At 38.3% G+C, this 15,824-nt stretch overlaps 1 protein-coding gene across 7 annotated transcripts in view; it reads left to right on the plus strand.

The window, feature by feature from the left end:
* Positions 1–15,824, plus strand: part of bcor (BCL6 corepressor) — a 296,044-nt gene that overhangs the window by 219,075 nt on the left and 61,145 nt on the right. For 6 of the 7 annotated variants that reach the window (XM_080203852.1, XM_080203853.1, XM_080203855.1 and 3 more), the window contains 2 exons: positions 5,698–5,825; positions 12,139–12,232. In XM_080203852.1, coding sequence (XP_080059978.1) covers positions 5,698–5,825; positions 12,139–12,232 — 222 coding nt within the window. The remainder of the gene's footprint in view (positions 1–5,697; positions 5,826–12,138; positions 12,233–15,824) is intronic. The other variant, XM_080203854.1, reaches the window with a different exon arrangement.

Consider the following 15,824-nt stretch of genomic DNA (forward strand, 5'->3'; position numbering starts at 1 on the left):
CTTCTGCATTGCAGAGTTCCTGTTATGTGTATGTGCAAATATTCTTCAATGATCTTGACCAACAGTCAGCTGCAAACATTTTACATAACAGAACCTTGCTTTGTCAATTTGTCAACATTTTCAAATGTGAATGAAACTTTTCACATAGCCTAAACTCAAATGGAATTTGATTGGGGTTGCTTTTCCAACATGTTTTTAGGCTGAAGTGGAGTTTGGTATGAAACACCATGGGCTGACAATCTTTAGTTCCCCAAAGCAGACACAATTGCAGCAGAAATTAACACTTTGAAGACCAGAGTAAATTTGCTCACCAACCTCATAAGAATGAATGAGACAAGTTCCTGGTGTCAAGATAGTAAGAATTATTTCATCCCTTTTTGGATGAAAGCTGTAATGAAGTCTGGAAATGAGTGGTTCTGGTGGAGCACAATCTGGGCATCAGTGAACACAGTATTGTCGAGTGAGTGTTCTTCACAGTACTGTCAATAACACCTTTTAGATTACTTTGCTGATGATTGGGAATAGACTAATCGGGGTGGCAAAGGATTAGATAAAATTTCTCACGCTTTTAGTGAACAGGATAAATCTAGGCAATTTTCCACTTTGCCGGGTAGATGCCAGTGTTGTAGCTGGACTGGAACAGCTTGGTTTGAGGCACAGTTAGCTCTGGAGCACAAGTTTTCAGCACCACAGCTGGGATGTTGTTGGCACGTAGCCTTTGTTGTATCCAATAAAAGAGGGTTCAGTAGCGTTGTGTTTATATTACTGGTCTAGTAACCTAGTGGCCAAGACAAATGATCCAGAGACATGAGTTCAGATTTCAGCATAGCAATTAGGGAGCTTAAATTCAGTGTATTAAATAAATCTGGCAAAAAAACTAGCATCAGTAATGATGCATGTGAAATTATGGGTTTGTCATTAAAACCCATCTAATTCACTTTAATATTCTTAATGTTTCATAATTGATCTCTGAAATTGACTTGCAAGTCTCTTGATTGTATTTAACTCCTACAAAAATTTCAAATAAGTATATAATCTGATGGACCACTTAGACACCAGAGAGGATGAAGGTGCACTCTGCCCAGTTGACCCTGCAAAGGCCCCATCATTACCATCTGGGACTTGTGCCAAAATTGGGAGCACTGTCCCATATACTAATCAAGGAGCCAACTTAACATAAGGTACCCCTTAGAATTCTACATTTCAGTCAATATCCCAGGCCTCAATGCCATCCCTGAGCATTTCCTGTCTAACCAGGTATAGGAGGGAGGGAGTCTGGCATTCCCCACTTGCCTGAATGCGACCAGCTTCAACAACACTCAGAAAGCAAGAAACCATGTAGGACAAAGCAGCTGGCTTGATTTACACCCCATCCACCACCAGAGCACAGTGGTAGCAGATGTGCCATCTACAAGATGCATAGCAACAACTTGGCGGCAGCGCCTTCCAAACCCACAACCTCCCCTACCTAGAAGAACAAGGCTAGCAGATGCAAGGGAACACCACCACTTGGAAGATTCTTTCCAAGACTCAGAGTGTCCTGAGTTGGAACCATATCATTGTTCCTTCATCATTGTTTGATCAAAGTGCTAGAAGTCCCTACTTAATAGCACGATCCCTGTACCTACACCATAAGAACTGCAATAGTTCAAGAAGGCAGCTCACCTTCTCAAAGCCCGGTAGGAATGGGCAGCAAGTGCTGCGATGTCCATATTCCATGAACAAATAAAAATTAAATGATCATGCCTGGTACTTGCACAAATTACCACTATTCATTGTTCACCTTAATGCTGAATGCTGCTAGACTATCACATACAGGAACATCACAACCAATGCCAATTTTTGTCCTTACCGAATGTCCCTCGTGTGCATTTCAGTAGGAGCTGTTGGCTTGCAATTAGAAGCACTGATCATCCTGCCTGAAGCAGAGTGTTGCAGCTAATGTATGACCTGAAGATCAATGTGGGAACATTACTGGTCCATATGACGGAGATGTAGCTCGGATGGCCCATCACAGCCCATCAGTATTTCAGTCAACTCAGATCTGAGCCTGAGTGACTAAGTTTCAAAAATTTATTGGAAGTTTGTTTTCAGTATCACTTGGATAATGGTGTAGTTAGAACAAAGCTTCATTGCTGTAGCTATGGAAATAAATGCAGCCAATGTTGATGATCAGTCACTTCATTCTTTATGATTTAAAATCTGTCAACTTGCTGAGAGTGGTCACAGGGTTGCTGTTTTAGAAAAACTCTCAGCAATGGTAAAAATTGCTGGACAGTCATCCATCCATATGGAGGTGCCATTGACAATTCTAGTGCGTTAGAAGCACATTGAGTGTGACAATGTAGAATGAGACAGTTCGTCACAGTAAAATGAGCTAGTGTGGAAATAAAGGATACTTGGCACAAACTATCTACCATAGGTTGGGACGCACCCAAGTATCGATTCCCAACTACACTGCTCGATATATTTATTTAACTATTTTAGGAAAGCACAATTATGAATCTTAGAAGTGAGCTTTTAATTATTTTTGGAGACATTTTATATTATCCTTTCTCTATCTGTTAGCTGACCATGAGATCAAGCTCAATTCCAGGACTTGACATGCAATCTAGGCTGACATACAGTATTTGGATAGTAGTGTTTAGTGTTAGTACTTAAATTGGATGCTTATGTTTCCATTCTCTGCCTGAAGAGGAATAGGTTGTTTTTCCATTGTCCTTCCCATCACTCCTTCCTCAATGTCACTTGTGTCATTGTTTTTTGTAGGATCTTGTCAAATACAAAGTGACATTTACCTCCATAAAAATTGACTTCGTTTTGAGGAAAATAGCATGAAATACATATTTTTAAAAAATATTTATTAGTATCACACGTAGGCTTATAATAACACTGCAATGAAGTTACTGTGAAAATCTAGTTGCTATACTTCACTGCCTGTATGGGCACACTAAGGGAGAATGTAGCAGGGCCAATGCAGTTAAACAGCATGCCTTTCGGACTGTGGGAGGAAACCAGAGCACCGGGAGGAAACTCATGCAGACTCTGGGAGAACATGTAGATTCTACACAGACCATGACCCAAGGCCAGAATTGAACCAGGTCCCTGGTGCTATGAGACAGCAGTGCTAACCACCGTGCCACCTAAAGTTTATAACAGGAATTCTCCAATCTCGCCCACGTTGGGATTCTCCAGTCCCACTGCTATGAATGGAGATTTGGCTGATAGCTAAACTCTCTGTTCTCGCTGGAGAATTCTGGCCTGTGTTAAAGGATATGTCACCATTGGCTATTCACACACCATTGCCACTGTCAGCCAAATCTCTGCTCACTGCAACAGGACTAGAGAATCCCAGTTGCAGGCAAAGTTAGAGAATCCAACCTCATTAAAAAAAAGTCAAATACAATTACAAAATGACCAACATTTTAACTTTCAGTTTGGATGTGAAATTTTAACTTTGTTTCTTTCTCCATAGGCCTGTTGAGTATTTCTACACTTTGTTTATATTTCAGGTTTCCAGCATCCGCACTATTTTGCCATCACTTTTTATTTTATTACCTTCTTTTCCATAAATTCACTAAAATTTTTAATGGAACCCTCTTTGCACAAAAAGAGTTCACTAAACCAATTTTGATGAGGGAAAAGAATGAATGGTTAAATTCTATGACCCCTACCACCGGTGGTGGTACTTCTGGTTTCACCAGAGTCAGTGGAGTTTTGAACAGCTCGCCATGTTTTCCAGCCCCACCCCACCCAGAAAGAGCCATAAAATTCTGCCCTGTGTCACTTCTATCTTACTGATGTTATGTGCAACTGCCAATGTGATGCATTTCAATCAAAGTTTAAAGTGTTGACCTGAGTATTCTGTAAATACATGTGGAAAAAATTGTGAAGCACATAGTGGCACTTTACGTCGGAAATACTGGATCACGAGCGCAAGAGATTTATGGCAGCAATTGAGTTTCTTGTTGCTGGAAATGCACGGTAATTGGCATTTGTATTTGGGACTTCTATTGCAAAATTGTTGTCCTCAACATATTTTGGTAACTGCAAAAAAGTGTCATTAGTGAGGTCATATCATTAACTTTACTGACTGCATCATAGAACGTGGTTGGAACAACTTTTCAAGCCCAAATGCATGGGAGAAAAGCTATCATCAGTAGCCTAACACACACAGGCCCAGATGCAGCATAATCACATCATGTTACTTAATTTCCTTAAAGTATTCAAAAAGTCTGTTGAAATTATCAGAGTAAAATAATATTGATGTTCAATCTCAGTTCTTTGCAGTTCACTTTTTAATAAAAGACTCCTACGAAGACCACTGTTGCAAAAGCATTATATATGTTGTAGAACTGAACTATGTTCACAGAAAGATCCCAGGTTTGCTCCCTGGTAGTGCTGAACTGATTGATTGCACCCAAGAAAGCAGGGCATAAAATTTTTTTAAATCACCACCTCAGAAGATGAGAATTAAAAGTAAAATCCTTTTTAGGAAACGGTTGTGTTCTTTGAGGTGGGGTGGGGGGGGTGGTTGGGGGGGGGGGGGGGTTGGGCCGTGGTGGGGTGGGGGGGGGGTGGTTGGTGGGGGGCGGCACTGGAGGGCACCAAGGTGAATCCTAGGCCTGTGCTGAATTTATGGTGCTTAGCCAAGTGACAGTAGTGTTGATGCAGGTCCCGAGAGTGAGGATTGAACCTGATACCCTAGACTAAGAAGTATAAAAACTAATCAGATTTACCATTCCCATTGCTCTAAAGGAATGCTGGTGGATGTGGGTAAATGTTGGTCCTTGGTATAAACTCTACAAAAAGTCTGGCAGACCTATGATGGAAATTGCACAAGAAGTTGCTGAGTACTGTTTCTGAAATATCTGAGGGATATTGCATAAATCATGCCTGATAAAGCTTTCAGTGAACAATGCACTTAATTTCTCACAAAGTTGGCATTGCGGTCATTGTACTCTTTAAGTGTTATTTAACAATGTAAAATTAGAACAAATATGTTATAGGTCTGAAATGAGCATGTATAATTGGAGTGGAATTTTGGTTCAGCAGGTTTCTTTCTTTTGCCTTTGCATAGAGTGAGTACGACATTTAATGACTGCAGATGTGGCACTGAGTAGAAGTCCACAATTGTTTTGAATAATTTTGCAACAGGCAAAGACTTGTGGGAAAGCTATCTCATGCACTTACTTAAAATAAGTTAACGTGGTATTGATTATGAACTGCAACACTGATTTTTGTAGATCAAAGGGTCACTAATGATCACTTGCCATATACAAATTAAAACTTGCTGCTGGTAACCAGCAATATTAATGATGTGGTCTGAGGACTGTGATCATTAGTATAGCAGCTTCATTTTGCTAACTTTAAATGTACAATAACCTACATTATTTATTGTTGATTATACTTTAAAGACACAAAGATGGAATACATGCTGTTTCAAACTGTCTACTAATCTGGACCATTACAAACTATAATGTTTAACCCTGACTGACTAATATTTCTAACTTTAACTCTTAGACCATGAAATTGGAAATGTAAATGAAATACAAATGTAACACGTAATTATGTAAAATCTTGCAATACCTGTCCAAACGTATATAGATTTATCACAATCAAAATTGATTATATTATTTATGTAATAAGGGTATTTGATATAGATTTATATATTAATAACATTTTTTTTATTTAAAGAATAAAATCGTGGAGAAGGGAAGCACCAATCAAAAAGACGCCATGCTGTCTGCAACCCCCGTGTATGGTAACCTTCACAGCTGGATGAGTACAGATAGGGTCCGCATGTGTGGAATTAACGAAGATGGGTAAGACAAGTTACATTTTTGCTTGGCACTAAGAAAAACTACTTTTTGGCTCGGATTTTGCCGTTGTAATGATGGTAAATCTGTCCGCACTTGCCATCATTACTCTGTGAAACTGACAGTACCTTCTGGTGTCAGTACATGCACAGTTAAACACATACATCCAGAAGTCGCTGTCAGTATTTCCATATTTCTCTACAGAGTATGCTAGTGGAAGTTCTCACAGAAAGAAATCAGCTAGAAATCAATGATTTGACATGGACTTTCACTTATTACACTATTATTCTTGCTGTAAAAGCATTTGAAAATGTTACATCTTGTTGAATAAGGTGTAGCCTGGTTTATAATGACATCCTAATTTATAATTCCAGCTGAGCAACCTCTCTGGCCCTGAAAAATTAATCCTTTTTGTGGAATGTCAAATTTCTCCATTTCATGCTAAAAATTCCATAGATATACTTTTCCTCTTTTGTGTTTGATTTTTCGGCTTCTACCTGAATCCCATTTTGTGTAGGAACAGGAGTAGGCCCATCAAGCCTGCTCCACCATTCAATTAGATCATGGCTGATTATCTACATCTACATCAACACCACTTTCCTGTGCTATGTCCGTAAGGCCATCATTCACAGGAGCAGAAGTAGGCCATTCACACCACTGAATCCACTCTGCCATTCAATGAGGTCATAGTGATAGTCCTCCACCCTACTTTCTTTCATTGTCCCCATAACCCTTGCTTTCCTCACTGATTAAAAATCTGTCTATCTTAACCTTGAACGTAACACCCTCTGTGGTTAAAAAAAATTCCACAGATTCACAACATTCTGAAAGAAGAAATTCTTCCTCACCTCTGTCTTGAATGGGCTATCTATTACTCAGATCCCTCGTGTGCTGTGGCTTCTTCCCTGCTGCCATCAGATTTTTAAATGGACCTACCTCGCATTAAATTGATGTTTCTCTACCCCCTAGCTATGGCTGCAGTACTATATTCGGCACTCTGTTTCCTTCACTATGAAAAGTATGCTTTGTCTTTTTACAGTAAACCAATACATGTGACAATAATAATTCAAATCAAATTTCTGCAGTCTTTCTCAATTTAAATAATATTCAATTCCTTTATTCTTCCCACCAAAATGCATAACTTCCCAATTTCCTACATTATGTTCCATCTGTCAAGTTTTTGCCCACATACCTAACCTGTCTATATCCCTCTGTAGGCTCTTTGTGTCATTCTCACCACTTGTTGTGAGTCCCTTTTGTTTCTATCCTTTGATGTCTCCAGAAATCTATCAGTTTTTGATTTGAACATACCAATGATTGAATTTCCAAAGGTTCACCATCTTCTGAGTGAAGAAATTCCTCCTCACCTCAGTCTTAAATGGCCTACCTCTGTTCCTAAGATTCCGTCCCCTAGTATTAGACTCACCTGTCAGGGGAAACATCTTCATTTGACACACCCTGCAAGAATTTTGTAAGCTTCAATTAGGTCACCCTTCCATTCTTCACAATTCTAAGTATGCAGACCTCAATCTCTCCTCATAAAACAATCCTGCCATACCAGGGATTAACATGGTGAGCTTCTATTGCGTTCTCTCTATGGCAAGTATATTCCTCCTTGGATAAAAAGACCAAAACTATACACAATATTCCAGGTGAAATCTCACCAAGGCTTTACCTAACTGTAGCAAGGCACCTTTACTCTCTACACAAATTGCAATAAAGGCCAACATACCATTTGTCTTCCTAATTGCTTGCTGCACCTGCATACTAACTTTTGGTGACTCATGACCCAGGACATTCAGGTCCCTTTGGACACCTGCACTTCCCATTCTCTCACTATCTACAAATGATTATATCTTCCTGTTTTTTATACCAGTAACTTCACACTCATTCACACTATATTCCATTTGCCATGTTCTAGCCCATTCACTTAACCTGTCCCAAGTCCTCCTTGCACACTCGTCACAACTTGCATTCCCACCCAGTTTGGTGTCATCAGCAAATTTGGAAATATTACAATTAGCCCCCACTCCAAATAATTTGTACCGCTTGTGAACAGCTGTGAACCTAACATTTATCCTTGCAGGACCCCACTAGTAGCAGCCTGCCATCCTGAGAATAATCCATTTATTTATACTATCTGCTAACCAATTCTCAATCCAAACTAGTATATTTCTCTGAATTCCCCATGCTATCATTTTATTTGTGAACATCCTGTGTGGAATATTATCAGAAGCCTTCTAAAAATCCAACTGCATCACATTCACTGGTTCTCCTTTATCAATGCTGCAAGTACAGATCTTTGAGTATTCTGAAAAAAGACATGTCAAAGTTTTTCATCTTGCACTCATCAGGACACTACTGACATAAGAGGAAAACTACTATTTATTTATGTTTCAGGGCCCATGTAGATTGTATTCACATGGAAACCTGCCTAATCCCAACTCTCATAAACATCTTTGTTGGGTTCCATGAGAAATATGTCTTTGATGGAATGACACACAGTCTCCTACCCCTTGCATACTTCTGATATGTGGATAACATTGTTATATTTAAATCTGCAGCAGCAGATCAATGTGTAATAATTTCCTTACATATCTTAATGGGCTCCATTCTGCATTCAAATTCATCTTTGAAATTGAGTAGGCAAATTAAGTCCCTCTCCTTGATGTACTAGTTGAGAAATGTGTAAGGGTCTACTGCAAGCCACCTTCACCAGGCAATATATGCACTGGGACTCTAACAGTTTCACACAGTACATTATTGCTCTTATTTGCAACCTTTTATGTAGGGCCCAAGCCATTTGCTTACCATACAAGCTTGATGCTGAAATAGGGATTTCAAAGGCATCCTGCAGGATGCTAGCTATCCTAATCAAATTTAGTTTGCACTGTATATCACACAAATTCATGTATGAGTCATAGGCCATCATTTTCAGCCCTGCAAAAGGGCCGGTCTACTTCAGATTACTCCAGAAGTATAAGGAATAAACAGTTGTCTTGCAAAGTGTCCTGATGAGTGCAAGGCAAAAAGTTTCAATGTGTCTTTTTTATGTTGCAAATAATATCCTCAAAAAACCTCCAAGTTTGTCAAACATGATTTCCCTTTCATGTTCATATTGACTCTGCCCAATTTTATCATTCTTTCCTGTATGTCCAGTTATCGCATCCTTTATGATGGATTCAAACATTTTCCCTACTATTGATATCAAACAAACAGGTCTGTTGTTTTCCATTCTCCCCCTTCTTCCCTTCTTAAATTGAGAGGTTATATTTAGTACTCTTCAGTCTGTAGAATCTTTTCCAGAAACTATAGAATTTTTAAGGGTAACTATCGATGCATTGACTATTTCTCTAACCACCTGCTCCAACACTCGAGAATGAAGCTCATCTGGTCCAGGTGATTTATCAACCTACAACCCATTTAACTTCTCAAGTCCTACCTCTTCACTAATAGTAGTTTCTTTTACTTCCTCAGTTTCGCAAGTCCTGTGATCACCTAGTATTTCAGGGAGATTTTCTGTATTCCTTGAAGACAGATGCAAAGTAACTTTTTAGTTTCTCCAACATTTCCCTGTTGTCCACTTAAAATAGCCTGTCCATACCCTAAATGGGCCTGTGTTTGTCCTAATCTTTTCTGTCCGCATACCTAAAAGAGCTTTCACATTTTGTCTGTGCCCTCTCTAGTTTGCTTTCATATTCTCTTTTCCCTTTCCCAATCCTCCTGTCTTCTGTCAAATTATAAAGCGTGACAGAACTACATTATTTCTTTGTTTACTGCATGAAGATTCTTCAACATGATTGGCTGCTTAGCCTGCTTGTTGAGATCACTGTTGCTGGATGCCAGTGATCCTCATAAATAATGCCAGATGAAATGAATGTTGGGAAAAGTGAAATCAGTGCCACAGAACTTGTAAGATCTTTGTGGAAAGTACTCTTCAAGGTCAGCAATGAGTGCCATCATTTTGCTGCTGACGATAAAATCTGGGCCATTTAAGGTGGGGATTCATCTGTGGCAAGTCAGTGTTGACAGAGAGTGCAATTCTTGTTATGAGCACAGAATTCCACTGCGATTGCTAAACAATTCCTACACATGTACAGATTATATTTTGTTTGCTTGCATGAAATGGAGAAGTGATAACTAAACTTCTTATTTAGATATGTTGGTTTATTGTACAGGATAGCTTCCTCTTCAAACCCGAATGAATCAATTTATAAAATCCATCCTGGTTAGTCAATTACTTTCAAGCAGCGATAATTGTTTGTGAATGTGGAGACAAACAGGTTCAAGTAAGAATTTGCAGAAATTTGGCCTTGTTTCTTTGCATTCAGTTTATTTACAAACAATTCGTTGCTTATCTGATATTGAGGAATGCTTCTCAACACAGCCAAATAAAGCAGAAGGTTCAGACAACATGCAAAAATGAGAAGAGATTCTAACTTAACTGGCATAACATATTTTACAGTTTATAAGTTTGTAAGAGATTTACATTTTGCTTGTTCATTTATGTATGAATGACTAATTTGACTTTAGTTTCCTTAAATCCTGGAATTACACTGTGAGTCACTGATGGAAAATCATTATTGGGTTTGTCTAAACTTCTTTGCCATTATTTGATGTCTACTGGAAATTGCTCTTACAATGTTAAAACAAAATAGGCATATGAAAATGAAACAGAATTACACTTGTAGTCCAAACATTTTGCCATATGTTTTAGTACGTGATATGTTTTTATTCCATTTGTGCCAAAATTGTTTGCACAGATGGGTAGGACTTTCCCAGCCTCTAAGCAGATTGGATCGAAACATGAGCTGTAGGAAGGATATTCCAGCAACATTTTAGAGAGCAATGCATGTAGCCTGTGGTTTCTAGACTATTATCAATATTTTTGTCACCAGCATCCATACTTATGTAGATTACGGATGAATAAATATACTGTTAGTGCAACTGGCTGTTTTCATTCTTGTCATTTTTGCTTTCTCATTTGTGCAACTTCAATGTGTAATAGGAAATTGTCACCATCTGACCAGAAATATCACCTTGTACTATTTGTTAGCGCCCCCTCTATTCACTCCCCCTCCCCCCCAACAACCCCTCTCTGCCACAGACAGACAACCCTTAACTCTCCCAAATGGGTAAGAAAGATGTGGATCTTGGATTTTTGCCTTATTGCCAACTACCTGATCAGACACAATCACTATCAAGAAAGACTTCTTACTTGAAGATTTATAGCATTAAGTGAAAACATTTGAACACTAGTGGCACCATTGCTATTTCAGCCCGCTAAGTTTTGAGATGCCAGTTGTTGATGTTGTTAGTACTTTCCAAAAAAGGATAGGGCTCACTGTGCTTGTGCAATACATATTTCTTTGTCAGCACATAAAAGTTTAATCTTGAAAGTAATTCAAAGCGGTTGAACTGGGACAGTAAGTGTGCTTTTTTTTAAAAAAAATGTCCTCTTGGCAAAATAATGTGATAGCCCACCTTTTTAATGGTGTTTTGCTTCTGGCTGGTTTGAAGGGACTGGGGCCTCAAAATTCAACTACCAATGTTTGTACTAATTGTAATTGGAAGTTTAATATATGAGGAATCTTGTTTGTGTAATTACTCCAAGTATGACCTTATTCTTTGAAATACAGCATTCAGTACAAAGCTCTCACAAAACCTCCCCTTTTGTTACTCTTTTTGACCTCCCTGTTACCACTTTTTTCTGTTACCATCTCATGTTCTTGACGTTACTTGCACAAACATGCTTCCTGCAGAAAAAAATGAACTGAGAGTATGACCCATATCAAGGATAGAAACCGCAGAAAATGGGACCTACGTTGGTCTATGCTAAAGTTACAGTGGCCAATTCGGAGAACCCCGAGGAAATTTCCTGAGTAAAGTAGAAAGGAGAAGTTGGTCTGACCCTAAGAGTTTAGGTTATTTTAAAGGCACAATGTCCCAGATGAGTTTTCCCTCATAGAATGATTGTCTGTCATATCCTGTTTGTATGAAAAGATTGTTTCAAAATAGTTCAATGTGGAAAACCTTATAGATATTCCGACACTGTGGGACAGGTGAAGCTACATGCTGTACATGCTCCATAGAACTAGTGAAGGGGAAAAGTGCTGTTGGATTCTAAAGATCCCTATATGATTTGTTCAGTGAATTTAGTTAGTGTGCGTACAGGTTAAAATTCACTTGGAAAAGTGGTAATAGTTATGTCAGACCTTTGTTTTAAAAGTAACCAACAATTATGAAATGTAATATTCAATTAAACAGCTAATGTACAGAACAAGCTATAAAACACTATTAACTTGAGTTTGTTTTGTAGCAGGAAAGTCGCTGTAAGCGATGGTGAAACACAGAAAAACATGAAGCGGTTTGGGATCAGGGAAGACAATCACATGACCCACAACTTGGGTGTGGTAAGCTGTTACTTATCCACTTCCTACTAAAGAACACCATCTTATTGTCATTGCATTTTCCTGTTTAAATCCCCCTGTAATAACAAGGTTTTTGTAGTCTAATCTGAATTAATATTTTAAACTGTGAATTACTTTTTTAGTTCCATTCTAATTGAGATTTACAGAACATTTGTATTCATAGGCAGCATGTGATGGACATTTTGAAAAGTTTATTCCTAATAATGACTAAGTTGTGGCATCATCCAAGTGTTTAATACACTTGTGTCACAATTCTCTCTCTGCCACTTTGATGGAAAAATTAACTTATATTTCATAGGTTAATGCCTCAGGTAGGGAAATCTAAAATAGAGGGCAGACGTTTAATTTGAGAGGGGAGAGATACAAAGGGAATCAAAGGAGCAATTTTTTCATGCACAGGGTGATGCATGTCTGGAAGAAGCTGCCAGAGGTAGTAGCAGAGACGGGTACAATTTTGTCTTTAAAAAGCATTTGGACAGTTACATGGGTAAGATGGGCATAGAGGGATGTGGACCAAATGCAGGCGACTGGGTCTAACTCCGCAGTTTTAAAAAAATGGGCAGCATGGAGAAATTGTTTCCATGCTGTAAACCTCTATAACTGTTAAAATGAGACAAAATTGATAGGTGTGAGTTAAATAGTAGCTTCAAAGTTTAAATTTATTGGAACAAATTTACAAATTGAAGTTGTGTTTTTGAGCACTGCAGGTTTGTATGAAGATTAAAATACATTTTCAAACTCAATTATTTGGCTACTACTTCTCGAAGTATGCACAAAGCTATTGTAATGTAAACAGCTACACATACCATTTACACATACTATAAATTGAGAAAATTTTACATTAGATACTAGCATTGCAGTAATTATTGTTCCAAAGCAATAGGATCGAAAAGGAAAATTAAAATTAATTACTAAAATACTTAGAATAAAGTTCTATATATTTTTTCGTACATTCTTAAACTTAAATTGTTTATCTGATCACAACAAAAAAAGTGTTCAGATTTGGTCTTTTGTCTGGAATATTGACTTTTTCAGATCCTTTCAATTTTAATCTTCACTACTCAAAATCAAAGATTGTAAGTTTGCTTTAGCTGTATAGTCATTTTAGTTTTAAGTGCCTTCTGATTCTCTCAGGAGCCACATTTCCACAAAAAAATCTTGGCTTGTTAATTGCTAGCTAAGGTCTTGTTGAGAGCTAATTTGTGGAGCAATACATAGAATATATCAGCATGAGTTGATCGAGGAAGTTTAATTATTTAGTTACTATAAATCAGTGGTAAGAAATGCTGAGGATGAGCCCGAGTATTTAGAGACTGTGCTGCCTCATAAATGGCAGTTTGTGGGAAATAAAAACATTATGATCATCATTATCTTTAATAATTCATTGTCACTGCTTTCCCACCGCTCCACAAAACCCCTATCCTGAATCTGACTTGAATCTTGCTGCCACCCAAATTCCTGATCTGCACCTACATTTGTCATTGATCCTGATCCATTCCCCAATGTCCCCCAACACTGATCTGACCCCAAGCCAGCTGACACACTCAAAAGACGTAGAGCAGCTGATGCTGCATATATGGACTTTCAAAAGGCATATCAATAAAGTACCAAATGATCAATTTGTTAGCAAAATTGAAGCCCCTGGGATTAAAGGGACATTGGCAATGTGGGTATGAAGAGCAGAGCAAGCAGAGACTAGTGCTGTATAGTTGGCTGGTAACCTGGAGGAAAGTATACGGTGGCATCCACAGTGATTTAGTATTAGAACTATTGCTGATTTTGATTTATATTAATGACCTGGACTTCAGTATACAGGGCATAATTTATGAAGCTTGCAGATGATACAAAACTGCTATGTAATAAACAGTAAAGAGGATAATAACAGACTTCAGGAGGTCATTGACATACTCATGGCAGATGTAATTTTACACAGAGAAGTAAGAAATGATACATTTTTGTAGGAAGAATGAGGAGCTGGGTGGCCTTCAGCTGCGTATACATAGATTTTTGAAGGTGACAAGGCAAGTTGCAAAGCCCCTTAAATCATACAGGATCCATGACTTTATAAAGAGGTAAAAGTGAGAAAAAGCAAGCAGCTTATGCTAAACTTTTTATAAAGTGCTAATTAGGTCCCTGCTGGAGTATTTTGTCCAGTTGTAGACACCAAACTTCCGGAAGGATGTCAGGATCTTAGAGAGGGATAGAAAGAGATTTACTAGATAGGTACAAAGTTCTTCAGTTACATGGAGAGTCTAGAGAAGCTGTTGATGCTCTCTTTGGAACACATAAGGGTGAGAGAGGATTTAACCAAGAAGGGTGTTTAGTTACAGTAAATTAAGATCGACAATTTCTAGTGGCAGAGGTATTGGTAACAAGAGGCCATAGATTTAAAGCAATGGAAAAAGAACCAGAGGCATGATGTGGACTTTTTGGAATGCAGTATTTGATTTGTTGTTGTCATGTGTATTTGAATATAGTGAAAAGTATTGTTTCTTGCAGGCTATACAGACAAAGGATACCTTTCATAGAGAAGGAAAGGAGAAAATGCAAAATATAGTGTTACAGTCATAGCTGGGTGTAGAGGAAGATTAACTTAATGCAACATAGGTCCATTCAAAAGTCTGATGGCAGCAGGGAAGAAGCTGTTCATGAGTCATTTGGTACATGATTTTTGTATCTTTTTCTCGACGGAAGAAGGTGGAAGAGAGAATGTCGGGGGTGCATGGGGTCCTTAATTATGCTGGCTGCTTTTCCAAGGCAGCAGGAAGTGTAGACAGAGTCAGTGGATGGGAAGCTGCTTTGTGTGATGGATTGGCTTTCAGTCACAACCCTTTGTAGTTTCTTGCGATATTGGGCAGAGCAGGAACCATACCAAGCTGTGATATAACCAGAAATAATGCTTCCTATAATGCATCTGCAAAAGTTGGTGAGAGTAAATTAGTTGCTGTGATCAGACATGCACACCCTGAAAGATAGTGGAAGCAAATTTTGTAATTTTCTAAAGAGAATTGGATAAATACTTCTTGGAAAATTACTTTCAGGAGGAATGGACAGGTAAGTGAGATACCTGTAAATGGGATAGATTTTTCAAAGAGCCACCACAAACACAATGGCCCATATGAACCAAGATCAGGATGACCTGTTCCCTTTACTAAAGGACACTTGTGAATCAGTTTGATTTTTGTGACAATCTGACAGTTTCAAGGTTACCTGCTTTTACAGATTTCAGGGGATTTATCTTTAAATAATTGAATTCTAGACAGATTTCCTTGGGTGAGATTTGCTTCTCTGAATCATTACTCCAGATCTCTGGATAATCACCTGTTACAGTTCCTGGTTTGAAATTTGTGTTCTTGCCCTGGCCTGTGGAATGATCTTTGCAGGTTTTTAGTTGGTGTTTACTGGTCAGATTTTTTTGCATTCCACATCTGGTTTTGCAGCAATACCACCATCTGAACCACTTAAAACAATGCTTTACTGGGTTAAAGTGTGAACAATCAATTAATTGGATAGTTCATTTCCACAGACCTTGAAAATTTGAAAACCATAATTTAAACATGCAAGAGATAGATGT

Source organism: Carcharhinus amblyrhynchos, chromosome 15, assembly GCF_965287045.1.
Source record: "Carcharhinus amblyrhynchos chromosome 15, sCarAmb.v2.hapA, whole genome shotgun sequence".
NCBI classification, from domain to species: domain Eukaryota; kingdom Metazoa; phylum Chordata; class Chondrichthyes; order Carcharhiniformes; family Carcharhinidae; genus Carcharhinus; species Carcharhinus amblyrhynchos.